The sequence below is a fragment of the Rasamsonia byssochlamydoides genome (assembly GCF_041956645.1).
Source record: "Rasamsonia byssochlamydoides strain NRRL 3658 unplaced genomic scaffold VTN77scaffold_1, whole genome shotgun sequence".
Taxonomy (NCBI): domain Eukaryota; kingdom Fungi; phylum Ascomycota; class Eurotiomycetes; order Eurotiales; family Trichocomaceae; genus Rasamsonia; species Rasamsonia byssochlamydoides.
The window spans coordinates 788,727-816,644 of NW_027192384.1; the positions used below are offsets into that span (position 1 = coordinate 788,727).

General features: G+C 50.1%; 10 protein-coding genes across 10 annotated transcripts; 4 read left to right on the top strand and 6 right to left on the bottom strand.

Moving 5' to 3' along the window:
* Nucleotides 1-1,452: 1,452 nt before the first annotated feature.
* VTN77DRAFT_270 (uncharacterized protein) lies at nt 1,453-4,029 on the bottom strand (the record flags this gene model as incomplete). Its single annotated transcript, XM_069418568.1, has 1 exon — nt 1,453-4,029. One exon carries the CDS (start codon nt 4,027-4,029, stop codon nt 1,453-1,455), a length of 2,577 nt encoding a protein of 858 aa, XP_069282633.1.
* Nucleotides 4,030-5,496: 1,467 nt separating this feature from the next.
* On the top strand, nt 5,497-6,993 carry VTN77DRAFT_271 (uncharacterized protein; the record flags this gene model as incomplete). Its single annotated transcript, XM_069418579.1, has 1 exon — nt 5,497-6,993. The coding sequence occupies one exon, from the start codon at nt 5,497-5,499 to the stop codon at nt 6,991-6,993; it is 1,497 nt and encodes a 498-aa protein (XP_069282634.1).
* Nucleotides 6,994-9,697: 2,704 nt separating this feature from the next.
* Nucleotides 9,698-10,900, bottom strand: VTN77DRAFT_272 (uncharacterized protein; the record flags this gene model as incomplete). Its single annotated transcript, XM_069418590.1, has 1 exon — nt 9,698-10,900. The coding sequence occupies one exon, from the start codon at nt 10,898-10,900 to the stop codon at nt 9,698-9,700; it is 1,203 nt and encodes a 400-aa protein (XP_069282635.1).
* Nucleotides 10,901-11,895: 995 nt separating this feature from the next.
* VTN77DRAFT_273 (uncharacterized protein) lies at nt 11,896-12,256 on the bottom strand (the record flags this gene model as incomplete). Its single annotated transcript, XM_069418601.1, has 2 exons — nt 11,896-11,994; nt 12,074-12,256. The coding sequence occupies 2 exons, from the start codon at nt 12,254-12,256 to the stop codon at nt 11,896-11,898; spliced, it is 282 nt and encodes a 93-aa protein (XP_069282636.1).
* A 1,389-nt stretch (nt 12,257-13,645) lies between these two features.
* Nucleotides 13,646-15,339, bottom strand: VTN77DRAFT_274 (uncharacterized protein; the record flags this gene model as incomplete). The annotated part of the gene is made up of 2 exons (XM_069418612.1): nt 13,646-15,200; nt 15,269-15,339. 2 exons carry the CDS (start codon nt 15,337-15,339, stop codon nt 13,646-13,648), a joined length of 1,626 nt encoding a protein of 541 aa, XP_069282637.1.
* Nucleotides 15,340-15,659: 320 nt separating this feature from the next.
* VTN77DRAFT_275 (uncharacterized protein) lies at nt 15,660-16,682 on the top strand (the record flags this gene model as incomplete). Its single annotated transcript, XM_069418623.1, has 3 exons — nt 15,660-15,752; nt 15,832-16,068; nt 16,125-16,682. 3 exons carry the CDS (start codon nt 15,660-15,662, stop codon nt 16,680-16,682), a joined length of 888 nt encoding a protein of 295 aa, XP_069282638.1.
* A 165-nt stretch (nt 16,683-16,847) lies between these two features.
* VTN77DRAFT_276 (uncharacterized protein) lies at nt 16,848-17,803 on the bottom strand (the record flags this gene model as incomplete). The annotated part of the gene is made up of 3 exons (XM_069418634.1): nt 16,848-16,925; nt 16,981-17,629; nt 17,733-17,803. The coding sequence occupies 3 exons, from the start codon at nt 17,801-17,803 to the stop codon at nt 16,848-16,850; spliced, it is 798 nt and encodes a 265-aa protein (XP_069282639.1).
* Nucleotides 17,804-18,765: 962 nt separating this feature from the next.
* Nucleotides 18,766-21,000, top strand: VTN77DRAFT_277 (uncharacterized protein; the record flags this gene model as incomplete). The annotated part of the gene is made up of 5 exons (XM_069418645.1): nt 18,766-18,846; nt 18,907-19,513; nt 19,571-19,765; nt 19,827-20,659; nt 20,725-21,000. The coding sequence occupies 5 exons, from the start codon at nt 18,766-18,768 to the stop codon at nt 20,998-21,000; spliced, it is 1,992 nt and encodes a 663-aa protein (XP_069282640.1).
* Nucleotides 21,001-22,711: 1,711 nt separating this feature from the next.
* On the top strand, nt 22,712-24,821 carry VTN77DRAFT_278 (uncharacterized protein; the record flags this gene model as incomplete). Its single annotated transcript, XM_069418656.1, has 2 exons — nt 22,712-22,784; nt 22,921-24,821. 2 exons carry the CDS (start codon nt 22,712-22,714, stop codon nt 24,819-24,821), a joined length of 1,974 nt encoding a protein of 657 aa, XP_069282641.1.
* A 771-nt stretch (nt 24,822-25,592) lies between these two features.
* On the bottom strand, nt 25,593-27,332 carry VTN77DRAFT_279 (uncharacterized protein; the record flags this gene model as incomplete). The annotated part of the gene is made up of 9 exons (XM_069418667.1): nt 25,593-25,683; nt 25,750-25,900; nt 25,966-26,058; nt 26,132-26,349; nt 26,410-26,631; nt 26,689-26,772; nt 26,846-26,936; nt 27,048-27,144; nt 27,198-27,332. The coding sequence occupies 9 exons, from the start codon at nt 27,330-27,332 to the stop codon at nt 25,593-25,595; spliced, it is 1,182 nt and encodes a 393-aa protein (XP_069282642.1).
* Nucleotides 27,333-27,918: the final 586 nt, after the last annotated feature.

The following is a 27,918-nucleotide window of genomic DNA, read 5'->3' on the forward strand; positions in this document are numbered from 1 at the left end:
ATTATCAGTTGCAACCTCGCAAAATCAATTGCAAATCGGTCCGGACCACTCGGGTACTTCGCGTCGGGTGGATAAAATGCTTTTTGGGGAAATTTTCTCCGGTCGGCATTCCGAAGTTGCGTAAAATTGCGCAATCGCCGAGGTTGATGATCAGGATCGGGTGATTGATTAGCCAGAATATTAATAGACGAGCGGAGCGAGTTGTTGTTACCATAGCTACACACAAATTACCTATGCTGGGTACGATTTATCCAAACTCACTGCAACAGGATCAGACTGGAAGCTTTTAGCTCATAGTTCATTGAATTGTTATCTAAAGTGAATTGATCTGATCCAATCAGTTCTGTGTACGCTGGGTTAGTCTCCGCTAGATGCGGGGGAGCAATGAGAGGCACATGTCCTAGAGGAAAATCATCAATAAATAAGTGTAAGATAATTGTAAGACTGGAGGAACACAGAGAATGGGTGTAGAATTTTTTTTAAAAAAAAAAAGCAGGAGCGAAAATGCGAGACAGATAGCAGAAGCTGGCAGGCTATTTATTCAAATTGGCAGGAACGTTTGTAGTAGTACTCCCTCCGCACTGAGTCATAAATTTCCACCACGAGCCCATTTCCAATTCTTGCAAAACTGGCATATCATATTTTATTTATATTTCATAGGATTATTTCTTTCTCAACAAAATTTCACGTATTGATGGTAATGGTATTAGGAAAATATATTTTATATTTTTCAATTAGAAAAAGTAGTACATACACTGTAAATCTAATTAGATTAGAGCAAATTTTTCTCAAGTTTTTCATTTTTTTTTTGCTATTTAATTAAAAATAATAATTCAACTATAGTATTTCAATCAATATTTTTTCTTTCATACAAAAAAAATAAATACTTTTATACTGTACTGTCTGTACACAAAGAGAGATAATTAAACTGTATATATGATTTTTATCTAAAAAAAAATATTTATTAATATGAAGGAGTTCCTTTTTTTTAGACCTCAATATACGTGTTCACAAACTGTACAATTACAATTGAACGATTGAAACAGGTCAAAAGCCAGCCAGCAGATACGACAAGCAGATCATCATCCTCATAATTACTATCCTATAATTACTAGCCTTCATGCTTTTCCTTTATTATGAAATGTACATTACATACATATATACATACATACATACATCTGTTCCTGGCGTCAAGACTACCTACCTACCTAACCTATACTATACCTATACTATAAGAAAAAGAGGATCCCTGCCCGCATATAGTTGTTATAGTATATCCCTGCCATACAGTACCCTGCAACCCTGACATGAATTAATAAAAGACCCGTTCATTCATACAGTGTCCTCCGGACCGAAAAGGAAAGAAAAAAAATGCAGAGAAAAAAGCAGAAGAAAAAATTAACAGGGAAAAAAAATAGAACAAAGACGGTGTCACTGGGATGTACATGTACATCACACAACCATGTACTCCCCATCCAATCCCTCGCTTTCGATGATGCTGCGCCATTTGAAGCCGTTGTTCTGGCGGATGCACAACTTCGTCGACCCTGTCGATGTGGGTGTGGTCTCCCACTGACTCGATTCTCGCACATTGGAAACGGGTCCGCCGATATTGCTGTACGATGGAAACGACAGATCGTCGCCAGGCTTGATGCTGGGATTCTTCGCCCAGATCTTCTCTAGCAGCTCCAGACAGGAGATGTTATTGAAGAACCCCGAGTCCTTTTGGATGTCCTTGCATCGCTGGCGAATTGCCTCGCGGTGCTCGTCGTACACACACTCCGCGCCGGTGATGAATAATGGCCAAAGGAGGTACACGTCCGAATGCACCGCCGAAATGTAATGCAGCGCTGTCAGAACCAGACTCTGAATGCGAGGATGGTTCGACGGGATGTCGGGAAAGGCTAGCCGCTCCGTATATAGCAGCGCGGAGTACCGGAACGATTCCGATATGTTCGACAGATCGACGAAGTTGGAGGGCAACACGAAATACTGCGATGCCGGAGACAGAGGAGGAGAGTTGAACGGGGCAGACGCTACCGAGGTTGACAGCGATGCACACGAGCCCGACGGAGACAACGAGGCCGCGTCATATCCTCCGGCAAAAGAAGTCGTGTCCAGTCGCCACGACTCGAGCTGCTGGCGCACCGAGTGCCACTCGGTCCAAAACTCTGCGCGACCGTCCTGGTCTGGCTGATGAGCGCCTGGCGGCAACGGAACGAATGGATCGGCTGCTGGATCGATCGGCATGGACTGCAGCGGCGTGTTCATGGTGTAATGGCTTAACGAGGGAGGCACAACCGGCATCGCAGCGAAACCGCGATTCTCAGACGACTCGACCGGCTTGCTCTGGCTGAGCATATTCAACCGACCGAGTCGGGCGATGATCTTGAACAGCCGTCCATCACAGCCCGCCAGATTCTCCATCGCCCATTCCTCGTCCGACAGACACGCCATGTCCAGATACACCCCTTGGAGTTGGCCCTCGCGGTTGTTGATCGTGGCGGTCATGGCGTCAAACCACGTAAACATCCTCGTGCACCACCGGGCTTCTTCCGACTCGATCCCACCACTACGACTTCGCATAGCGAGCAATTTTCGCACACCAGCAAATTGCGTCTGGAACTGGGCGACTCCAGTCTCGCAGATGTGGAAGAGACACAGAACGAGCAAGGTTGCAAGCACTGAATCTTGGTGTCGTTGAACCGGATCCGCGAGCTGCGCGTTCAGCGACTTGATGGCCATGGACTTGTGGTAGAGCTCCTCCCGGGCCGGATCCTGGGGGTCCCTGATACCGTACCGATCCTGGAAAGACGTGTCCGTCAAGGCTCGATGTGCTATGGACGACATCCGTGCGGGCCCCGTCCTCTCCGTGGACATGATCTTGGCCTCGCGTCGTTGTCTCAAGTTGCTGGCAGCCAAGGCGGCAATCGCATGCTGTAGCGTCTCGCTGTGCTGCGCCAGGCGCAGGATGCGGGTGCGATAAGGATTGGTCGGGCTGTCGAATGCCACAATCACCGGAGCAATGACCTCCGCGAAGTAGCTGATCAGGTATCGAATTCGAGGGGTGCGTCCGACGGATTGCTCCAAGAGCAGGTCAGGTAGCGAAGTCGCAAACGGGCTTTGTAGGAAGAACCACGAGTTTTGTGGATAGCTGGCGACGGGGGACTGGTCAGAGTAGACACTTGGCTCGGAGTATACTTGCTCCACGCCGTCTTCGTCGTCTTCTGCGCGTCGCTTGCCGGTGACAGCAGGCGGCCACGGCACGGGAGGCGAGTATGGTTCTATCACATTGCCGGTGTGGTAATCGGTTGTGTTGTAATCGGTTGTGTTGATCGCAGGAACCCATGGCTGTACCTTCAGCCCTGCAGTACTGGCAGTCCCTTGTCGATGGCCTGGGACACTAACACCGCCGTCAGGTAAGGGATTTGGGAATGCGTCGTCGACAAGTCCGGATGAAGGAAGTCCGTGGAGAACATGAGATTGATCATTCTGGTGCGCATAAGGAACGTTGGGAATCTCCACAGGATAAGGCACCTTCGTCGACCAATTACCGGCGTCTGCAGAGGGATTCGAGCCTTGAGACTCCACTGTTCCAGTCTTCTGGGTCGGAGAGACGGTCTCTGCGGACGCAGAAGCACCCTGTCTGCTTCGAGGTCGCTGAGACTTGGCCTCATTTCCGGCATTGCTCTGTTTGCGAGGCTTCTGCGGTGCAACAGCCTGGCCTCCAGAAATTGGGAGTGAGAGACCCCGAAGTTTCCCCCGACTGGCGACTCCCACCCCCCAAGTCAAGGTTGTTTTGTATCCGGAACAGTCCTTCCCCAGGTCGAGACATTGTGTGCAATACGGCCGTCGTCGATCACATTTGGTCCCGCGACTTGCACAGGTGAAGCAATCCTCCGCAGCGCCGCTGCCGGCCGTTCTCTTCCGTCTCTTTCGGGGAGCTGTGGTCGACGCTGGGTCTGGTGGAGGTGCTGGGGCACTCTCTCCCGGTCGAGTCGAAGGCATCATACGGGTGGTGACGGTCATTCATGTGGTTACGCCGATTGAAAAGAATAGAAAACGCCTCGAGGACTCCATGGACCGGAGGGCAGGCTTGCAGAGATGTCAGTTGGCAAGGCTTTAACCGTCGACCTCAGATAGGAGAGACTGGAGGGGAAGTAATCAGAGGAGGCGCGTGGGTGGGCGTGACGGTCACGCTGGAAGAACTAAGAACTAGAGCTATGCACTAAGCACTAACACCGCTAACCACCGCTAACCACCGCTAACCACCACTAAACTCCCGGGGCTGGGGCGTTGGGCTGGGGGCCCGTGATAAGCGGAGAAGCCTAAGCCTGCGACCGAGTGGGCGACCAGCCCCGCAGGGTCAAGCTTTCCACAATTCAGTTACATTCAGCGAAGGTCTTTGATTAATTATCAATGCTCTCGCACAGACGCAGCTAAACCCATCGTCTTATTCCTGCCGAGGTTGAATCGTTGAATTGATATTGTATCTCTCGAATCATCATATGTCATCAGGCTAATTTTAGGTAGACCAAAGTGGTGTTCTCTCCCAGATCGGCAAAGGCAGAACCCGAAGTGGGACACGTAAGACCGGGGCTGATCATCACTAATAACGGCTGTTCTCTCTCGTTCATAGCATTCCGAAAGCTTGATGGCAAAGATTGGTCTGATGAGCATTTAATTTTAATTTGATCTGCTCTCAACCATGTGGTGGGAGGCAGCTATCTCTGGATGGCGTCGGATCAAGGCGCCGAAAGCGCTCTAGCACCGCCGCCACAGGCATCCTGCGAGACTTGGCTGAACTACACGAGTCAGGTTTGACAGGAATTGCTGTTGGTGTCATATCAACCTGTATCGATTGGGTAACAAACTGTCAATCCCTGCTTGGACAGTATTATTAATTCAGGCAGACTGACCGAGGAAGACGCTATCATTTAAGCAAGATATATGAGAGCCATGTGATCAGAAGCCGCTCGGTTTCGTGATCGGCACACCATCCAATAATATTTCACAGCAGCATGCTTTTGATGGCATCATTTTCTTGCATTCTATGGAGTACGGAGTACAGGCTGTACAACTGTATCCACAGCTAGGATGTCTTCACACGACCTGATCCTCGCCATGGCTACCCCAACCTCGTCTTACCAAAGACTACTCTGTACTCCGTCCGGGCTAGACGGAGATCTTGAAGCAAACATTCAGCCTCATCTATTGAAGCACTTCATCGACTTCGTTACTAGATCGACACGGAGTGGTTCATCCTGCCGGTTCAGTCCAGCCAATGAGAGAGCGCAGCGGCCGCACTGACGATCGGAGCGGAGAGACGCGTGGAAGGAGCTGTTGGAGCAGACAGCCCCAGGATTTTCAAGATGACTTGCATGGCTATCTATCTGCTGGAGGCGGTGAATTGATTGGGTTCGTTCTGTTGACTCCTGACTTATCGTCTCATTTCGACTTGACGTCCGCAATTGACTGCTCAAGTCGATAACGACCATGCTCGCCGGTACGAGGAGACTCCGTACGCTCCTCCTGGTTGTGGCGGCCTTGTTTTTCATTTCGTCGTCAATATATATCTACTGGAGACCCTCGAATCGATTCTACGCCGCCCATTATGCCGATTCCCCCGTCGACCCGTCCCTTGGCCGCCAGATTGCCTTCTGGAAAGCATTCCGCGCCGTTCTCCAAAAGCATGCCCCGGATTGTCCATCGCCAGAGCGCCATCTCGATGCCGGCGCCATTGGGTTCAATGCCGTCGAAGCTCCTCCCCGACCGGACGTCGTGATCTTCCCGAAGCCCTATGTCGAAAAGATGCGACAAGCGCATGCCAATTTTGTCGAGGAGATCAAGCAGTCGAAAAAGCTACAGCCGATTCACACGCCTGGCACGCGCGGTATCGTGTCGACTGCAGGAGGGTCCTATTTTCCTGTCTCTTTGGCCTCAATACGAATGCTCCGTCGCACCGGTTCGACACTCCCCGTAGAGATCTTTGTCAAAGACGCCAGCGAATACGAGTCTCACGTGTGTGAGGAGATCCTTCCGGAATACAACGCCAAGTGTGTTATACTTTCAGAGCTGCTGGGCGGAACACGGAGGAAGGGGGTCGAGATCGCGCATTATCAGCTCAAGATCTTTGCCGTGTTGTTCTCCTCCTTTGAGGAAGTTATCTGGATGGATGCGGACTGCTTTCCACTCCACAAACCGGAAGATCTCTTGGACGCAGAGCCCTTCAAATCAACGGGTATGGTCACCTGGCCGGATTTTTGGGCGTCGACTGCGTCCCCGCTTTACTATCAGATTTCGCAGCAGTCCATTCCTCCGATGACGCTGCGAGCGTCGTCAGAAACAGGTGTTTTCCTCATCTCGAAGAAAACGCATTTTTTCACCTTACTTCTCGCTGCGTATTACAACTACTATGGTCCCTCCCATTACTTTATGCTGCTGTCCCAGGGAGCTCCAGGAGAAGGTGACAAAGAGACATTTCTGCAAGCCGCATCGGCTCTGGGCGAGCCCTTTTACACTGTCAGTGAGCGTGTCCAAGCGGTTGGACATGTCAAGGAGGGTGGAGGCATCGCTGGCTCCGCCATGGTGCAGTCGGACCCGATTGAAGATTACCGGTTGACCAGCCAGGGTAAATGGCGGGTCAAGGATCCCTCTGTAGCCAAACCTCCTCCTGTGTTTTTCATCCATGCCAACTATCCCAAATTCAACCCGGGGGAGAACCTCTTTGGTTATAAATGGGAGACGACCCCAACGCTCAAGGCCGATGGCAGCGACGGGCGAGCGTGGGTCGTCCCTGCCGAGACGATCCGGGCGTTTGGATACGACGCGGAGAAGGCCTACTGGGAGGAGATTAAGTGGGTGAGCTGCAACTTTGAGAGAAGTTTCAAGTCCTGGCAAGGCAAGTCGGGTATTTGCGAACAGGTGCAGAGTTACTGGAATAATGTGTTTGCGGAGCCTCATGAAGATGATCCGAAGTTCACCGACGAGTAGCCACTAGCCAATGTCAGCGCAGACCTGAGGATGCAGGATGTGCAGTTGTCATCTACCTCAAAACTAGATGCCACCTCAACAGCTGGCATTCGAGTTGGAGCAAGCCACACCAGGAACATGCAGGAGGGAAAATCATCGCCTAATTCCAGCCAGTCAACCGGGATAGCTGTCCCGGACAAGCTGGAATTCCGGACGTGCAACACTTAGCTCTCAATTTAGCAAGGCAACGAAGGAGCATTGCCTGCTTTGTCTCTTGAGCTGCTGCCATCATAGCAGCTACCAGTTAGTGACCGAAGACAGTCGACTGCAGATATTCGAGTCGTCCCGTCCTTCTGCTGCCTGCCTAGTCCACATCACAGTCCGTACGAACGGACAGTCACTCATCTCACTATCAGCTCGTTCCGTGCAGCTGTTCTTCAGAGTGATACGAGTACGATGCTTTGAGTATCAATCCACAGACTGATGATTGATAAGGCTGATCCATTCGTCTCGTCTCGGATACAGTCTGTCTGTATACCCCGACTACTTGCTCCCAACGACCGTGTGTATATCGAGGCAGTTAATGTTTCTGCCTGATCTGGTGATGTACGTACAGGACATTGGTTGACAGTCGGTTATTGTACATTACTATATGTACTACAAGCCTTGCAGGTCTCGCTTCGCCTTGAAGAAAATACCTGTTCTAGACTACCTAGTATATGGTGTGCGATGCTTAGGTATATATATATGTTGCTTTTTCTAGCCACGTGACAGTTTGCAAAAACGGATTTTTTTAATGTTTTTATAGTACAGGGGGCATATATATATAGGATGATAGATGATACCTCTGTTTGGTTTCCTGCTCGAATCTCTTCGAGGGTTGTACTGTACATTATGCGTATATCTCGGCCGACAGACAGACAGACAGATGGATGGATGGATATATACTTCTGTGCAAAGAATGCAGTTTACTGTACTGTACTATACATAGATGCCCTAGGCACAGGACTGGACTGCCCTGACTAATAGCTACAGTATATAGTCCTTTATTTAGCCTTGGTCTTGCCCTATAGGGTCTTAGATCTCTACCCTGAGTACCCTCTGCTCCATTTCATAGTTCAGAGTTCATAGTTAATGTCTGTCGACAAACTACATATAATACTTAGGCAAGGTGAAAGCAAGGCACATCAATCAATCAATCAGTCAGTCAGTCAGTCAGTCAGCAGAACGAACAATCTTAGTTAGTTCTTAGATCTTAGATCTTAGTTAGATCCTGCAAAAAACTAAGTAAGTGACAATATAATAATATGGCGTCATGGTGGACATGGAGATGAATGGTGACACACATGCTTGGAACGTCCTATTCTACATATTACATATATCCTGTATTTCATTCCATTCCATTCACCTTAGTCATGTCATGTCATGTCATGTCATGGTTTTTTGGCTTTAGTTTTTCGTAGGTAACTGTAGTTTATTGATAACTGTTAACTGGTATGGCTAGCCGAGTGACTGAGTTGACTGATGTCAAAGCGAGTGGCATCACAAACAGAGGTTCGTGGACGTCTTTTTTTTTTTTTGAATATCGACGGCAGTAAATTTAAGATCCATTGCAGAGGATTATGGATAGGTTCTCTTCAGTTCTTTTATCCTTTGTCGTTTTTTTTTTTTTTCAATCTGTTTATTTATTTGTTTGTTTTTCTGCTTAGCCAACTACTCTCTCAACAGTAAATTGTAACAGACGCATCAATGCGCTCTTTCATATCTTCCTTTTTTTTTTGGTCTGGATGAAGAAATCAATCAAAGAATGAGATTCCTCCCAAAACTGTTATTTTTTTTTAAAAAAAAAAGTTTTGTTTTTAGACAACAGATTTAGACCCTGACATGAGGAAACTTGTCGCACTCATTGGAAGATATCGTCTCAACTCCCGTTGGTCATAATTCTACCGCCCATCCATCCATCCATCCATCCATTCAAGTCTCTCTTTTTTTTTTCCGTTGTTTTCTTTTTTTTCTTTCCTTCCAAATCCCTTCCAAAGTGTCTTTTCTTCTCTTCTCTTCTTTTCCTTTCAATGAGCCCGGAGTTTCCCTAGGCTCTGGGACTGATTATTATTTAGTCTCCCATCTTGGTCATATCTTGTACATACCTGCTTTACTATTGAATCTACCAGATCTGAATCCTCTGCATCCTCATAGGAGACGAAAACCTACCATAGGTCATCCTCGTCGTCGGAAGAAGAAATCGACGGCTCCTTCTCCGGCTCTACGAGCCATGGATACAGCGTCCACCGTCCTAATATCCCCTTCTTCTCATAAGAAGAGCATTTCTCTAGTACAGGCGTCTTGCCGTGGCAGGAGAGCGCGATTTCCCAGTCTCGAGCCTTCTTGTAAATTTTCTGACAGCAGAGGTCGTGCAGGTATGCCATGGACAAAACTTCGCCGTCGGGACCGACCTGCGCCTTGCGGACGGTGGCCATTGTCTTCTCCCAGTCGGGATGGTTGTGTCTCACCTCGTGCGTGTCGCGGACGTGCCACATAGTGAACCCGTAGCCGATGAGTTTGAGTGTGTCGAATAATGCCGTGCGCTCCGGGCGGAGGAAGTCGAAGAACCACCAGAGGAATTTTTTGATTGGCAGGTCGGAGGTGATGTGGATGAGTTTCAGTTTCTGGGCAGGTATCAGGCCGTGCAGGAATGGATTCTGTCCCGATTAGCAGACGTCTTTCGTCAGAATAATCGGGGTGATACCATTTCTTCCGGGTTCATGGCACAACTCAGCTCCTCCAGATTGACGCAATTCACCATCAACCACTGCAGTGTGCGCGGGTCGAGATACGCCTTGCCCAACTCACACTCGTGCGGGAGACGAAGATATCGCAAGGACCAGCAGTGACTCGCCAGGCTCAATTCCAGGTTGAAGATGACACTGCATCCCCAGTCGCCGAGGAGCAGCGTTTCCAGCCCCGCAAAGGATCGAAGAAATTCCGCCAGAGTCTCGTCTCCCTTGTCTGTAGTCAACGACTTGAGCGACATGGGAACGGGAGCTTTCCGCAGATACGTCCACAGCAGCTGCCCGTCCGGGCTATCCTTGGGCACCCAGTTAAGTTTCCTGAGAGTCTGCAAGTTAACGGCCTCAATTACTTCCCTTATGTCCAGCACGTTCATGCCCACGCATCCCAGTGAAATCAGGTCCAGTTTTCTGCCAGATGCGACAAGCGGTTCAAAGACTTCAGTACGTCGAGCATGGACGCCATTCCAGAGCCTCAAGTGGCGAAGTGTGCGCCGAATCGACCAGAATAGTGTCTTGAACTCATTATCGTCTTCGATTATGTTGGCGTCGATTGATAACGACGTCAACGGACAGCGGATGAGAGGGGCGATACTGCTTTGTCCGCATATGTTTGGGTAATCGTGGAAGGTGAACTTCGTAATGGGCCGACTGGCGAGTATATACATGATCTCCTCGCGGAGAGGCAGGTTGGAGAGCCATATAAATTCGTCCAGCCTGGACATCTCCGAGACAGCCAACGCGATCAGTTCATTTACTTCATCATCAACATAAGGCTCCCATTTCGGTGTAGAAAGAGGGGTACATGACAAGCCATAGAAGACGCAGTTCAGCTCCAAGATCCGGACAGCGTCCGCCTGGCGGCGGTCGTTAAGAATAATGGTCTCTAAGGCAGTTTTCCATATAACGTATTCATCCTGATAACTTATCACCGAGGTGAATTCAACGTAGAGCGAAACGTGTCTGTAGAGAATCTTTGTGGCGATGGCGTTGAAAAGTTTGGAGAGTTGGCAAAAGGTGGCTTTGTCGGCTGATGGGAGCTGGAGAACGCATCTATTAGCTTTCGCCAGTAGTCTCTTGCCTGATCCAGCACGTACAAACTCGATAATGTTTTCCCAAGTCTCGATAGGCAGGTCGCTCATCTTGTCGCAGATTCAATTCGAGGCGCAGATTTGAATTCGCTGTCTTTGGAAGGTGAGTTGGTAAAGGCAAAGACTCAAGCGAGCAAAGTAAGTACGGTGTTTTGGAATGATACAAATGTGGACAGTTCAAATTTATAGCGTGTGATCAGATGGAGGCATGAGTGAATTGCAACGATTGCCTTGGCAGGAGGCTCTCACCTGATCATGCACAGGAGGCCAGATCATGCGTATACCAGGCAGATTCCGCTCAAAATTGAGATTAGCAGATTTGTCAGGAAGAGATTCAAGATCATGAAAACATCCTTCATACTAGACAGGTATTACTATCTCCAGGTATATCAACCAGGTATCAGATTCAGGAGTAGGTGAAAGACAAGGTGGGAGCAATTAGTCGTTCAGATTCCATAGATGTAAGGCACTCTCACTGAGTGCCAAAATTCACACTCCGTTGATTTCGTGTTTCTGTTGCGTCTAGGCAGTCACAACTTGAATTATGTAGTTAGGTAGGGAGATAGGGAGGTTTGACGATCATCATTCTGGAAGAGAGGCTAGGTTTGTCTATCATCATTCGGTGAAGACATGAAGACTTCTATGAGACGATACGGATGAGACTGATGATTGAGGAAGGAGCTATCCAGGGACTGTATGAGAGGTGATGATATGGATGGGGGTGAGGTAGTTGCCAGTCCTAGGTAAGCCCTGAGCTCGCCTGACAGCCGTTGGTAACGTGACCTCTCAGATTTGTAGTCACATCTCTGATCTCTCATAGTCAAAAAAGACGTCAGCCCAGTTTCATCTCATTAGTGATTTAATATCTATTTTTCACTGCCGGGATCATCAGACGAAATACGTAATCTGCCGTCGTACTCGTGTCTAGCATACATATACGATTTAGGACCCGCCCGCCATATTTCAATGTACAGTTTGCAGCTGTGGTGGTCATGCAAAGAATGAACAATAACCAGTAAAGGGAATTTACGAAGCTCAGAACAATGTTATTTGTAACCCTTCTCTTGCTTCCTTAGTTCATCTTCCTGCTTCAACTCTTTATCGATTTTGGCGCCCTTGGAAGGTTCGTAGCCGTGGAGTTGGGCCTGTCGAGTCGCCAATTAGCAGGTTTTCCAGCTTTTTTTTTAAAAAAAAATAAGGTAGATCTTTGGGGTATGGCTATACCGGAAGAGTAGGGTCCTTCTTCACCAGCTCCTCAGGAGGATCCTTCCGGTAAGGCTCGTTGCTCCCCGGTTCCCCTTCCTTGTAGCGCCGTCGCTCGTTGATCTCATGCCGCGATACTGTGCGCTGGTCATCGGCCTCGTAGAGGAATCTTGCCCCGACGTTGGAAAGGCCGCCGCTACTCATGTTGCGGTCGTCGTGGTATATATATGATGGGGAGTAGACGAAGAAAGAATGAGAGGGGGTGATATTTTCAGGTGACTGACAAAAATATGTTCTTTTTGCAGTTTTATGTCCAGAAAAGGCACAAAGTACAAAAATGTGCTCCAGTACAAGGAGTTTATAAAGTCGCTGGCAGGGAGTGGTCCTTGTTAGGGCTGTGATGTCAGTGACGAACCGCTGACCTCACTCACCGTGGGTCTGGCTGGAACGGCTGTGGGGATGTTGATCCAGGCACGCTACTGTGGAACAGACAGTCAAGGCATAGACAAGCCTTAAACGATCGCTTTGTTCTCTAAGCTTGAAGAGAAAAATAATATCTGGTTTACCAACGAATGTTTATGCCAGGGACATTCGCCCCTGACCCACCTACTTACTAAGGGCTTTTATTTCTCTATGGGCTCCTTCCTTACACCTACACGCGAAAGTTTGCAACTATGCCCGCAAAACTTGCATATTTTAGAATAAAATTTCAGAAAATAATCATATGAAACAAAGATCAACAACATTAGTTATCTAATAGAAAAATTTTCTAATTTAAGTTAGATGTGATTCCCATAAAGTTGCTTAGCCCATGTAAATTTAGGCTATCCCTGACCATAAATAATATGCACCATTTTTTAATTTTAAAAAGAAATTTCCATATAAACAACTTAAATTAATTTTAAAATTAAAAATAAAGTTTTCAAATACTATTTATATATGATTTCGTTGAGACATCAAGGCAACTAATATAAAGGTAGTAAAAGGGACTTAACAACCACCTTTATTTCTGATAAGCACTACAATAAATTTAGTAATTAATTTTTATATTACAATATAGAGAATTCATTTTTACACGTAACATTAAATTTATGAATCTATATACCGTGACTACCGTCATTATGGAGAAATAATAGAAATTGGTCATAACATAGGTATTTTTGAAGATGGATCATGGTTGTAAACTTTTTTGACTTTCTGCAGTGTACTGTATATAAGCAGGACCAGACTTATTCTTTTTTCTATCGTAGGGGGGAAAAAAAGGGGGGGAATGGAGGCTACAGGAGAGGTCCTACCGTCAAGAAATTATTTAATAAGATCGCAAAAAATTGAACTAGGCCATTGAATTCGCCAAAGGCATGTTCCAGCCTCATGAATTGATCGATTGATTGTACTAGCCACCTACACCCCCTGCAGCGGTACCTAGGTAGTTTATCTATACCTTTATACCCCACGAGGAAAAAAAAAAGGAAACTATTTATTTAACATCACACATAAACGACTTAAAACATCTAGAGCCTTTTCTGGGATTGCTCCCTTACACCACGCCATATATTTTGAATAGAAAAGTGATCATCATCTGTTGTTGGAGATTTACTCCATCTCGATCGTGCCCGGAGGCTTGCTCGTCACATCGTACAGCACACGACACACGCCGTTGACTTCGTTGACAATCCGCCGGCTGACGCGCTTCAGGAACTCGCCATCAAATGGGAACCAGTCGGCGGTCATGAAATCGGTCGTCTCGACCGCGCGCAGGGCAATGACCTGCTCGTGCGTGCGCTTGTCGCCCATCACACCCACCGCTTTGACCGGGAGCAAGGCGGCGAAGGCCTGGCTAATCTTCCTGTAGAGGCCCGCTGCGCGGATCTCCTCGATGAAGATGACGTCTGCCTCGCGGGCGATGCGCAGCTGTTCTGGGGTGACTTCGCCCAGAATGCGAATGGCAAGACCAGGACCCGGGAAGGGATGTCTCCAGACGAGGTCTTCGGGAATTCCGAGGTTCGTGCCCAGCGCGCGGACTTCGTCCTTGAAGAGCTCGCGCAGAGGCTCGATGAGCTTCAGGTGCATGCCCTCGAGCAGGCCTCCCACGTTGTGGTGGGTTTTGATAGTTGCGCTGGGCCCCTTGAATGATATGCTCTCGATCACGTCCGGGTAGAGAGTGCCCTGGAGCAGGAATTCGATCTCGCCCTCGTTCGGAGATCCCGCTGCCTTAGCGGCGATCTCCTTGGCCGTCTCCTGGAAGACCTCGATGAAAGTGTTTCCAATGATCTTTCTCTTCTTCTCGGGATCCGTAACGCCTTTCAGCTTGCTGAGGAACCTTTGAGAAGCGTCGATGACGGTAAGATTGATCCCAAGACCCTTGGCCAGGGTCTCTTGGACCTGCTGGGCCTCGTTCATACGCATGAGACCGTTGTCAACCAGGACCGCGTGGAAGCGATCTCCAATTGCCTCCTTCATGAGTTTGGCAGCCACGGTGGAATCCACACCACCGCTGACAGCACCAATAACCTGGCCCTTTGGACCAACGATGGCCCTGATCCGCTCAATCTCTTTATCCACAAACCTCTCCATCGTCCACTCCTGTTTAGCCTGGCAGATGCCCGCCGCAAAGTTCTCGAGAATCTCCTTGCCTCGCGGAGTATGAGCGACCTCCGCGTGGAATTGGATACCGAAGTATGGCTTCTTCGTATGGGCGATACCAGCGAACGGGGCGTTGTTGGTAGTGGCGATGACTTCGAAGTCTTCCGGAAGCTTGCACAGCTTGTCTCCGTGAGACATCCACACTTGAATTTGGTCTTCCACACCATGGAACAGACGATCGATGTGCGCCTCCTTCTCTGGATGCCGGTGGATGTTCAGCAACGCGTGTCCGTATTCCTTCTTTTCACTGGCAAGCACATTCTTGCCGTGGTGCCAGGCCAGCTCCTGGAGACCATAGCAGATACCCAGGATGGGGACATCGAGGTTGAAGACGTCGGGATCGACATGCGGCGCGCCTTCTTCGTAGACAGAGAACGGGCTGCCGGACAGGATCACACCCTTAGGCTTCCACGGCAGATCGGCGATTTTCTGAGTGCATGGTAGCATCTCAGAGTAGATGTTCAGCTCGCGAAGACGCCTCGTAATGAGATGCGAGTACTGCGACCTTCGATCATTTCCAGTTTCAGTACGTGTCTGTCGCAGAAATGAATCTCAATCGTGGATGTGACCCACCCGAAGTCCAAGACGAGGATCGTATCGAACGTCTTGTGCGGCTCATTGACCGTCTCGCCGTTGGCGGCCATGGTTGCAGATGAAGACAGAAAATGTCAAGTTTAAAACTGGTAAGAAAGATCTGCAACCCAGAATAATTTTATTTATTACAAGTGAGTGAACGGGAGAGACTCCGGAGTGGGAGGATTTCTCTTCCCGCCCGATAAGAAAAAAGGTGCCCGCCGATAGAGGAAAAAAAAATTGCCATCAAGGTTTAGCGAGGGGCTCGGAGATCGGTCTCGGCGCAACTTTTTTATTTTATCTTACCCCGGACTTTATCGGCGGTCTTGGGGAGACCCAGCTCTACCTTTTGCTCCAACAGAACCAGAAAATATCATACTCACCAGACAAAATGGGAAAGAGGAAAGATTTAAAAGATGAGGATGTCGACATGGACGACGCCCAGCGTCCAGCGGCGGACGACGACGACAGCGGGAGTGAGGATGTACACCTCCTGCAATCAATTCTGTTTCATTTTTTATTTTCTGGCTTAGATTTCCCTACTAACAGCGATTCTCTTCCAGGACATGGAGATGGTGAATGTGGACTTTGAATGGTTTGACCCCCAACCCGCCGTCGACTTCCACGGGCTCAAGACCCTGTTGCGACAATTGTTCGATTCCGACGCGCAATTGTTCGACCTGTCGGCCTTGGCGGATATGGTCCTGGCACAGCCGCTGCTTGGATCGACCGTCAAGGTCGACGGGAATGAATCGGATCCGTATGCCTTTTTGTCGGTTTTGAATCTGCAGGAACACAAGGTTGGTAGCTCTCCTGCGACCACTGGCAACAGGACACACTAAAGACGTGGATACAGGATAAACCAGTCATCAAAGATCTGATCGCCTATTTCCAGAAAAAAGCCTCCTCAAGCCCCTCCTTCTCCGCCCTCTCGAACCTCCTCTCCCAACCTGAAATTCCACCGATCGGACTTATCCTCACCGAGCGGCTCATCAACATCCCCCCCGAAGTCGTCCCGCCCATGTACACCATGCTCCTGGAAGAGATCGCCTGGGCGATCGAGGACAAGGAGCCCTACAACTTCACACACTACCTGATCCTGTCCAAGACGTACGAGGAGGTGGAGTCGAAACTGGACATGGAGGAATCCCGCCCCCAGAAGAAGAAGAAGAAGAGCGCCGCGGCAAAACCTGAGCGGTTCTACTTCCACCCCGAAGATGAGGTCTTCGAGCGGCATGCGCTGAGTCATGGCTCGTTTGAGTATACCCACAAACAGGCGGAGGGCCTGTCGGATTCGAAACGCGCGTTTCAGGAAATGGGAATCAGGCCGTCGGGAAGTCTGATCCTCATCGAGGCAGGGAAATTCGAGACAGCAGTGAAGGATGTGGCCGAATACCTCAAACCTCCCGCATAGAGCGCAACATGGTATTAAAAATGCATTGCTTTTGTCTATTCCCTAGCTATTCTGCACGAAGTAAATAGTCCGAAACAACCCCCAAACCCGAAATGCTCCCTTGCCATGGTTATGTAAAAAGAATCATGAATCATAAGGATATACTAGAATAGAAAACTGCCGGGTTCATTCCCACTGCGTTCCCTTAAGGCGCTGCATCAAATATTCGACTTCGACGACTTTCGTCATGGGGATGACCATGTTCTATAATTCAGACGTCAGCAGAAGCTCAAGAAGGGGGGATAAATGCTCAACGAACTCTGTACATGTCGACAACAGCGTCGACCTTGATCTTGTTGCGCAGTTCCGGCACGGCAGGATCCCTGCCGTAAGCCTCGGCCTTGAGTCTCAGTCTGTCCAGCACCTGTTGTTCGACTTTCGCATCCGTAATCGCAGCATCGATTCCAGCACGGTCGCCGGCCTTGATCAATTTGACGAATTTTTCGGGATCCTTTTGGAACTTGGACTCTGCGACAAACTTGCCGAAATGGATCCGACGGGACAGCGCCTGAAGGCAATTGACATCACACGTGGCCGACGAGCCATAATTCTCCTTGGTTTCACCGCGATCCTCCCGTCCAAAGTCAGGACAGACGGATGGCAGAACCTCCTCAATGTAGCGCTTTTTGATCTCGGAATTAAGATTGACGTCGTTCTCGTGGAGAATGCGGGGGTACTGGAGGGGCTGCAGGATGGGTTTTTCGAGAGCTTCGGGGAAGAAAGGGTATTCGTCGGGCGACTCGTAACGGCGAACACGCGATTGCAAGCGCTCTTGCTCCCGGAGCAAGTAGTCCATCAGACTGAGGTCGCAACCGGGGATTTTGACCCCTCCAGGGACATAGATGGTCCGGTTGAGCGGGAACTGGACTCGCTCGATCAGGTGGAATGTGATCGTATCTTCGAGGCGACTACATCGGAGACAGTCAGAAAAATTGCCGTTAGAAGCTTCCGTTTGTAGTTTTTTTTTTTTTTCAGAATGCCGTGGTCTGGTCGACAGCAGCAGTGACTCACATCAATTGAAAGCGGATATTGGACAAATCCAGGGCTTTGGAAGGATCCGACAGATCAATTGCAGCATCCATCCTGCTGTGTGATTTGCGATAGAATTTGCTGTTCCAGATACGGTTGTGTTATTGTTGTAGTGGTAGAGGAAGAGGGGTGGTGGTTGTTATCAGGCGGAGACTTCTCCCCGGCGGGGTCGTCGACTTTCCCTCGTGCCCACACCCATCCCCATGACTTGCACAACGGCATGCCTGGCACAAGAGGAAGAGCATGTTGCACAGAGATTCTAATTAAAAATCACATCCTGGGGATCCAAACAGGGTGCCCCAATGGCAGCCCTCAGAAGGGAAAAACCTTGGAACTCGTCACATGTCCATGGTGGCAGGAGGAACCTCTTTGAGCAGGTCAACCAGCCAGCGTGAAGAGAAGGTTCATCTTAACGAAGAACTAGCCTTGATGAGAAGTGTATACCTGCATCTGCATGCTGGCTGTCTGGTGGCATTGGATTGAGTTTGCAAGTTCGCTAAAATTGTGGATGTGCCTTGTTGTCACACGGGGAGTCTCCCGATACGGTCTCCTCAGGCAAGAAATGGAATATGCGGAGTACTTATGAGTTGGAAGTTTCAGAAGTCCTGAAGCAGAGGCTTGTGTGGTTCCACGTTGGTCATTATAAGGAACGATTAGCTCCGCCAGTAGTATTGCCGGGTATTCACGGAAGGATCTCAGCAATTACGCCAGCTGGGAGAATTTAATCTTATTCAAACTCCAATATTGTTCTTGTTGGCAGCGCCTAATAAGTTCTTCAGTCGAGAACAGAGAAGCGTTGGGTACGGTAACCTGTAAGCAAGATTCAATACAAGCTTGCCGCCACGCCGTAAAATTACACCCGGCACTCGGTATCTCGAGCCAGCGTTTCAAGAGTCAAACGTCCCTCGACCAATATTTTCCCGGTGCCCTCCCACACGCGACCAATTCCTCTCCTCTTGAACCCGGGCAGTCTGTAGGGTTCCTGAGCTTCTCTCCTCTGTATTCGGCCCTTCTCATGGAGGGCTACGACCGCAATGAGTCGCCCTCCGGCCGATCGGACGCTGTCGACAAATCGGTTTTTGGAGCCGGCTTGACGGTAACCCGGTCCTCTTCCTCGTCGGAGAACAGAAATCACCATACTAACCCCCAGCACCAGACGCGTCATCTTGAAGCCTTTGGGCGGAAGGTCACTTCTACGGCTACTCACTTGATCGGGCCTGCGTCGGACTCCAGCATTGGCGAACACTATCAAAACGCTCTGACCGACATCCAGCGAGAATTGCGGCATCCGACTGTCCAGCGACGAATCTGGGCTCTCGCACAGACGACGCCCACCGATCTGGTCCGTTCGAAGCTGTCGACGTCCGAAATACAGTCCCGTGCACTCTCATCTCTCCCGGACGAGCTTCTTCAAAATATCCCCGAAGACACCAATACCTACTCTCTCTTTCAAGGCTTCCAGGCATCCCTTCCCGAAACCGACCATGATCACCGAAAATCCCACCGCAGACGAAGCTCAAAGGGTAGTAAGCTTCTCACCGATGCAGATCGGGATAGGGCTCTGCCGTCTTCAATAAGCGGCTTGAAAGAGGAGCGGGAGCGGCTGAACCGTCGCTTGGAGATGATGGGCATTCGGAAGAATATGTGCAGTGCAGAGATTCGTGAAATCGATAACAAGATTGCGAATCTGAACAACATGCGCAAGATCGTTCTGGACCGGCTGGCCGGCCTGGAAATGGATGAGGCGGAACTGGAACACCGATGTGAGTGTACAAGACTTTTCCACGGCAAGGTCCAGGTCTGACCATCGCGAAAAACAGTGGTTGAGCTCGACAACAAACTGGAGGATATGGAAGAAGAGCAGGAAGAGTTAGCTGCGGCCCAAGCAACTCCCAGGTCGGGCGCCGGCAGCGACCAATTCTTGTCATCGGACGATCAAGCGATGGATGCATCCTTCATGTCTGAATCAATCTATCAGAAGCTCTCGCCCAGGAGTCGAAAGCACAGGTCGACACGTAAGGCAATCTGGAGTCCTACTCAGGGAGGAAAATTTATTCGTCTAACCGCGCCTATCAGGGAAACGATCTATGCCGATCTTACATGAGCATTTCGAGCCCGGAACGGCGATCAAGGAAATCCAGGCCCATAATGACCTCATCACTGCCCTCGATTTCGACGTCCCCTTTGGAACCATGGTCAGTGCCGCATTGGACGATACCGTCCGTGTGTGGGATCTCAATTCGGGACGGTGTCTAGGGTTCCTGGAAGGCCATCACGCCTCTGTAAGATGTCTACAGGTGGAGGACAATATTGTGGCCACGGGATCGATGGACGCGTCGATCCGCCTCTGGGACCTGAGTCGTGCTCACTTCGCGCCTCGAGACAACCGAATCAACAAGGGAGGTAATGAGGATGAGGACAATGGACTCAATTACCCGAACCCGGAGGATGCTCCGCCATCACCACCTACCTGCAGCATGGAGGACTGCGCGGTGTTCTCCCTGGAGGCTCATGTAGATGAAGTGACGGCACTGCACTTCCGAGGCGACACCCTCATTTCAGGGTCGGCCGACAAGACGTTGCGTCAGTGGGATCTGGAGAAAGGACGTTGCGTCCAGACGCTGGATGTGCTCTGGGCGGCTGCGCAGGCATCTACATCTCTCGCAGCGGGCACCAACGCCCAATGGCGTCCAACAGGGCGACTCCCCGACGCATCGGCCGACTTTGTCGGTGCTCTGCAATGTTTCGATGCGGCGTTGGCGTGCGGAACAGCCGACGGCATCATTCGTCTCTGGGATCTTCGAAGCGGCCAGGTCCATCGCAGCCTCGTGGGCCATACCGGTCCGATCACGTGCTTGCAGTTCGACGACGTGCATCTCGTCACCGGCAGTCTGGACCGGAGCATCCGGGTGAGTATTATCAATTTCTTCTGACGGTTATCTGTTTCTGACGCTAGTTTTCCTTGCTCTTCTAGATATGGGACCTTCGAACTGGATCCATCTACGATGCTTTTGCGTACGACAAGCCCATCACGAGCATGATGTTTGACTCGCGGCGGATCGCATGTGCAGCCGGTGAGAATGTGGTGAAGATCTACGACAAGACCGACGGACATCACTGGGACTGTGGTGCCGGCGTCTCTGCGGAGGTCGAGGGTACCAATCCGGCGACCGTTGAACGGGTGCGGATCAAGGACGGCTATCTCGTCGAAGGTCGCAAGGACGGTGTGATCGGGGTGTGGGCATGTTGATTTGATTGACCGAGCCCAAAATTGAAGAGTGACGAAGTGGCATGCGTTATCTCCCTTTGATAATGAGGATCAGACGGCCACGGTGTATAACTACTATACTGTTCTTGCAGAGAGGATATGGGGTTGGCGGTTGTGCTTGGAATGAGTTAGTTATGTAGCCTAGCCTGTAGCCTAGTCCCCCTGGTAGATCTTTCTTCCTGGCCTGGGAGTTTTTGGAGAACAGATAGTGTATTTTTGTGCCGTATTCCTGCAGCCGACAGTTGAACTATACATACAGGATTTATCTCCCTTCCCAAATTCAATCTACAGGATGGTACGCATGCTGAATAGGTCGTTAAATTTATTGCTTCTTTTGTTTTTCCAGACTCGAATCAAAGAAAAAAAATCCAGCCACATCGTAATAAAATAAATATTCGTGATATGTGGTGGATGGCAGTATGTCATGCCAAGACGCTCGGACCACCAGTAGGCACGCGGCGGAAAACAAGAGGCTCACGCGTTCTCGTCTGCCAAGAATCGAACGACTGGCCATCTTTTTTACATCGCTGAGATACAAGGAGAAACTGTGTCCATTGTTCCCCTTTCCCAAAGTGGGATGTCTCTCTATAGATAAAATCTCGCGAGTGCAGCCGGCTATTTGCTGGCAGTAACTGGCGCGGTCGCGACTTGGAATCGCCAAGATTCCCGACGCCAGCTTCCATCCCATGGAACTGAAGTCCTGCTGCATCCGTCATACACCGAAAATCCATACTAACTCATCAATCATATTTGATCATTAATTCTTTTCTCTACTGGAGGAGGCAGCCCGAGCTCTTGGAAGAGACACCCAATTGAAGCATTTGCTCTGCGATCTCGGTGTGCTTCGTTTCTGCAGGTTAACGGCCTGTTCGAAGACGACGAGCCAGAGGCAGCGTTCCAGCTGTCAAGGAGATCGGGAGACTCCGAAATTACCTTCAAATATCTCTCATCTCTGTTTTCTGAGGGAGAGATCTACCTTTACCCGACGAGGAGAAAACTCATTCTCTATCTACTACAGTCTACATCCCTTTTATTATCTGCAGGCCTTCTTCTTGCCATCATCAACATATTGTCTGCACTCTATCAAGGACATCAGGACTATCCACTCGACTTAGCCTTGACAAAGGCCACCTTATTTTGATCCTGGATCTGGTGCGTTCCTCGACGAGATGTGTTTGGACCTCTTGTGCTGTTATCGTCAATCCAGCAATCGCGTCTCCTTCATATAGAAGCCGAGAGGGCTCTCCCGTCGACAGACTGAATGCTCTCGTCTGCATCCTGGGCTCTCTGAAGCTCTCATTCTAGGTGAGTTCATGTCGGTTGTCGTGTTGATGTGAGTTTTGAGAGCTCCATATCTTCTGGAAGTGAGATCACCCAGCTGAATATCAGCATTTACTTTTATCTCAAAGTGTGTAGTCTTTCACGCCAACCCATTATTCGTACCATTTCCTTCTCCTTAATCTGCTTACTGTCCAAGCCACTCCATGCAAAAAAAAGCCTTGTCAATAACTTGTCTCCAGATACTGTTTTTTTTTCTTTCCTCCTCCTTCTTCTTCATTCCTTGCGTTCACATTTTATTCGGTCTGCCTACAATAGCTACTGCCCGTTCCGCAACATGCTCGATATATACTGACTCGTTAAACCAGTTCTGAATAACATCAGCTCGGTTGAATAGTCAGAAGAATCCTAAAATATGCCTCCCAAGCGCGGTTCTCGCCGTGCTGGATCTGTTACCAGACAGACAGGTCCCACTGAGAGTCCCATTGGTTCGTCCAGCCCATTGTCATCCTGCCCTCTCAAACCAAACCAGACGGTCTCTGGTGCATGATTCCTCGACTCGCCATCTTTCTCCTGCCCCTTTTCTGCCCTTCGCCAGTCTGGCATATTGCTGATATCGACTAGGCTTGCGACAGTCTCGGGAACGCAGTGTTGCCAGCCAAGAAAACGCTCGCTCAAATGAATCTCGCGTGACCACGCGTTCTCAGCGCCGCTTGGCTTCGACAAGCCTCTCTCCTGTCCGTTCTCGCGATGTCACTCCTGATGAGAAACAAGTCCTCGAGTCCCTCCGCGAGGCTTCTGCAAGCGCTTCGCATTCGCATTCCCCAGGAAAAGACACTGCTGTGAATGAGCACGGCGCTTCTACCGCCACTCCTTCTCCACCTGTTCAGCACACCCTATCCACCACTTCAACCCCAGCTCCACCAACTTTGGACCACCTAACTGTGGCGAATGATGACAACCCTCTGGAGCATCCAATTGACCACAATTCCACTCCTTTCGTCTATCCTTCTCTTCCACGCTTCGGATCTCAGACCAACCGTGGCTCGTCGGTTCTTCCGAGTTCTCCTCAATATGCAGACTCCTTGGATAATGAGTCGACAATCTCTTGGATGCTTGAACGTGACTTGCATAGCGATCAAGTCCAGCGCACTCGACCGAACAGATATCGTCAGGAACCGCACGGTAGAAACATAACTGCTCCACCTCGTCGCCTTTCTGGTCTTACGTTTCTCAACGATACGATCCACGAGCCTGACCCAGCATCTCCTCACGTCTCGAGTGCCCCTGCAAAGACAGTCATATCGACGACTGCCCTGCGAGACACTCCTGATCATGACTCCGCTATCGATGATGATACGGCCATGTCTCTCGGCAATGCTATATCAGACCATCTCGCCCCCTCCATGACTGCCCTGAACCGCATCAGGTTCCACTGGTCCCTTATAGTCGCGATCCTGGTGGCCGCTGCTGCCTTCGGGGTCTATTGCTTCGGTGACCAGCTGGCGGCAGCAACGCAGGCACTCAGTTCGTCGCTTCCATTCAGCCACCAACATCCTTACCCGACCCTCAACACTTCCGAGGCGCGGATTATCAAGAGTCTCTCAAACGAGGTCGAGAAACTCGGTAACAGGTTATCGGCAATGTCCAATGATATGCACCTACTCAAGTCAGAGTTCACTCAGGGAGCCGAGCAAACGACAACGACGATAGTGCGACCAGCAGAACCTCAAGTGACGGACCGAATCAACTTTCTCTCGCTGGGAATGGGGACAGCGATTGATCCGTCACTGACCAGCCCCAGCATTGGTAGGAAAAGAACACTCATGCGACGCCTCTACGGGTACGTCACCGGTCACCACGTCCCGCGTCCAAACCCTCCCGACATCGCCTTGAAGCCCTGGGACGGCGTCGGGGACTGTTGGTGCAGTGTACCCTCGAACGCGGGACTGGCTCAGATGGCGGTGCTGCTCGGCCAGCGGGCCGTGCCAGAGGAGGTCGTGGTCGAGCATATTCCGAAGGGAGCCTCTCCAGACCCTGACATTGCGCCGCGGGAGATGGAGCTCTGGGCGCAGTTCAAGCCCCATCATGGTCCTGCTGCCGCCGCCTCTGCGGTGACCCCAGACTCCTCGCCAGCTCCCTCTCCTCCGCCTTTATGGTTCCACCGTTTCTTGTCACCCTCCAAGTCCTCTCCCACAAATTCATCCCCATCACCATCTACATCCCTCGCCTCCTCACCAGTATCACTCTCCGCGCTGCACGACACCATCCTCGAAACCCTCCACCGGGCGTATCCGAACGAGCCTGAAACAGCGTACTCGAACGACGCGCTCCTCGGACCATCCTTCTTCCGCGTGGGGAAGTGGGAGTACGATCGCGACGGCGAGCCCGTTCAGCGGTTCACGTTGGACGCCATTGTCGACCTGCCTACCCTGCGTGTAGACAAGGTCGTGTTTCGCGTCAAGTCTAGTTGGGGGGCGCCGCATACGTGCCTGTATAGGCTGAAGCTGTATGGGCATGTCTGAACGAGCCGTCCTCACGCGATGAAGGATGGCAGTTGGCATATTCCAACGAAAAGACGACTTTAAAGACTGGCTTACTGGGATGGCGTTCCTACAGTACATCGTGTGCCCTTTCTCGGGTTCAATTCAATTCAATTCAAAGACTGGACAGGACTAGACTGGACTGTGGGCTGTAGACTATGGGTTGCTGGCTTCATCTTCATTTCTGGCTCTTGCTCTGGCTCTGGCGTCGAGGATGGATGATGGCGTTTCTTCTTTGATGTGTATCTGGTAGATAGTTTCATCATGCATATATCAGGCGTAGTCTATAAACAATGGCAAACTGGCACACTTTGGGAGTTTTTTTTTCCCCCTTTCATCTTGACTACCTAATTATTGTTTGTAGATTCAACGACAACTGTAGTATACCTATTGGAATATGTTCCCTGGGCAGGGAATGAATGGAATGAATACAAGCGATGATATTGATGAGTGAGCTGCTATATCTATACAAACAAACCATCAGCTTACATTGGCCATATTATTGTTCAAGCTATGTATGTATGTATGTATGCGCTACTGTATGTGCATAGTTATCCAACAGGCTGACTGACTCTTCATTCGATATATAGCAATACCTTTGCAGTAAATCTTAAATCATTCAATACCTACCTAGGGAGGTAAGTATATACGGAGTATACGTGTTCCGTACAAGCAACCGCGGGGAAGATTTCAGCTTTCCGATCTTGCTGCCCACTGACCAGCTAGATTCTAGCTTATCTTGTGAGAGACAAATCAATGCATATGCTCATCGCATTCCGAAACGGTCAGCGGCCCTTTCTTGACCATCATCGTCAGCACCTCGTACAGGACGTCCGCGGCAGCCCTAGAAGATTAATTAGCAGAGACAAAAAAGGAAAGGAAGGAAGAGAAAGCAGCTCTGTCAACTCACATAGTCGTATGCTCCGCATTGGTGTCATACGCCGGCGCAACCTCGACAATGTCTGCGCCGATGAAGTTGAGGCCATCCAGTCCACGGAGAATAGTACGCAGTTCGCGAGTTGACCAGCCGCCGGTTTCGGGAGTGCCGGTTGCAGGGGCGACTATCCAGGACGAAATCATCAGTGCCAGTCGTCTCCAAATCGGCTGGGTTATAACTTATACTTACAGGCCGGGTCGAGCGTGTCAATGTCAATGGACAGGTAGACAGGGTTGACGGTGCCGACTCTGTCGCGGATCTTCTTGATGATTCCGTCGATTCCTTTGTTTCGAACAGGATCAGCAATCAACCCAGTTTCAGAGAGATTCGTGAAAACAGGCAAGAGGCGACTTACCAATCGTGTCGATTTCTCTGGCCTCCACAATCTCGAATCCACAGTACCCGTCGTTCTCGTAGTCGGACGGCCCCGACAGCGTGGTCCGAATACCCGCGTGGATGTTGGTGTCGTTCCTCAAAAGGCCCTCCTGCGCGGCGTGGTAGAAGTAGGTTCCGTGGTTGATCGAGGCGACTTCGCTGGGCGAGCCGCCGAAGACTTTGGGCTTCCATGTATCCCTAAGGAGAGTCCGGGTGTCAGTACGGTGACATTGTACTGTAGGTAAGAAGATTGCTCACAGATGGCTGTCAAAATGAATGACCGACACCGGCCCATATGCCTTGTTGATACTGCGCAGCAGGGGAAGAGTGATGGTGTGATCGCCTCCTAGCGTGATGATCCGTGGGAGCACCCTGCCTGTCTTCGAGAGACCCTTCTTGTCTGCAGCGGTGAAAGGCTTGCGCATAAGGAGGGCGTTATGCCCGTCTTCGATCTGCTGGATTGCCCAGGTGTTGTCGTATCTGCCAGATTATCAGCTGAACTAGCCCAGTCCGTTCACTAGTGGATCTTGCACATACGAAGTCACAGGGATATCACCGCAGTCGATAACTTTGAACTCATTGTGGAAGGGGTTGGCCTGCAGAGGCACGTTGTATCCGCCGCTGAATCCCAACTTGCGTGAGCCTTTCGATCCCGACAACACGAGTAAGCTCAGCCTTGCTAAACAGAACATACTAGAGATTGAGACGGCGAGAACCTTGTCTGATGCCGCTGGGTCCGAATCGCGCGCCGGGTCTGTACGAGGTACCCGTGTCAAAGGGGGCGCCTAGAAGTCCAGTCAGTCAGCTGACGAGCAACTTGGGGACGATCTTGACGAGATATAAATCGGAAACGATCCACATCCACATCCCACGACGACAACAAGAAAAGCACATACCAATGAACGCAATGTCATATCTCTCCTCGTCGCTAGCAAGACAGGGAAAGTACGGAAGCCGTCCGAACGTGGAGATGCCAGAGAAGACGGAGTCAGCCTGCAGACAGGTCAGTTGCTCGCACCTTTCTACAGATGAATCACTCGCCATACCTGAGTACCGCCATCACCCGGCAGAGTGTTGTACCACAGACTCTTGTGCGGACCAGCAATGGGTTTTTGACCGTGGTCGCCGTGGGCAGTCGCCAGGGTGACTAGGGCAGCGAAAGACAACGTTGAGACGATCATCTTGTCTGCACTTCGAAGACTTGAGTTTGAAGAGGGGAAAAAAAAAAGGAAAGGATTATGAAAAGATGATGGCGTTCAGCTTTGAAATATGACTACAGACACTAACTTTTATAAAACTCCTCCGAGAAATTCCTCCGAGGGAAAAGAAAGCTGGATGGATCCAACTGGAGGGGCAGAATGGTGGACCAAGTACCAGGACAAGTCGACTGCCTAGCTGTTACAGGCAGGGCTCATCGATCACAGTTCCTATTACCTAAAAGCAAAGAGCAAGAAAGAATGTGATCGCGCCGTCAGCCCAGCTGGCGCTGTTGATATGATATGATAGGATAGGGCTGACCTGACTGAATGAAAGACGCGAGGTGAGATGAGATACGATTACGGAGTACTCTTACTCAAATCAATGACCATGCTGATCGTCTGTCTACGTCTACAGAGTAGTTTCTCTTACGAAACGGGAATACCTACATACGCTGGCACATGCAAGGAAGCCTCCGACAGGGAACCAAACTCGTCGTCCTATCCGTTATCGCAGCAGTCAATGCCTCTGCAGAAAGAGGATCTACAAGGATAACCCCACAGAGAGAGA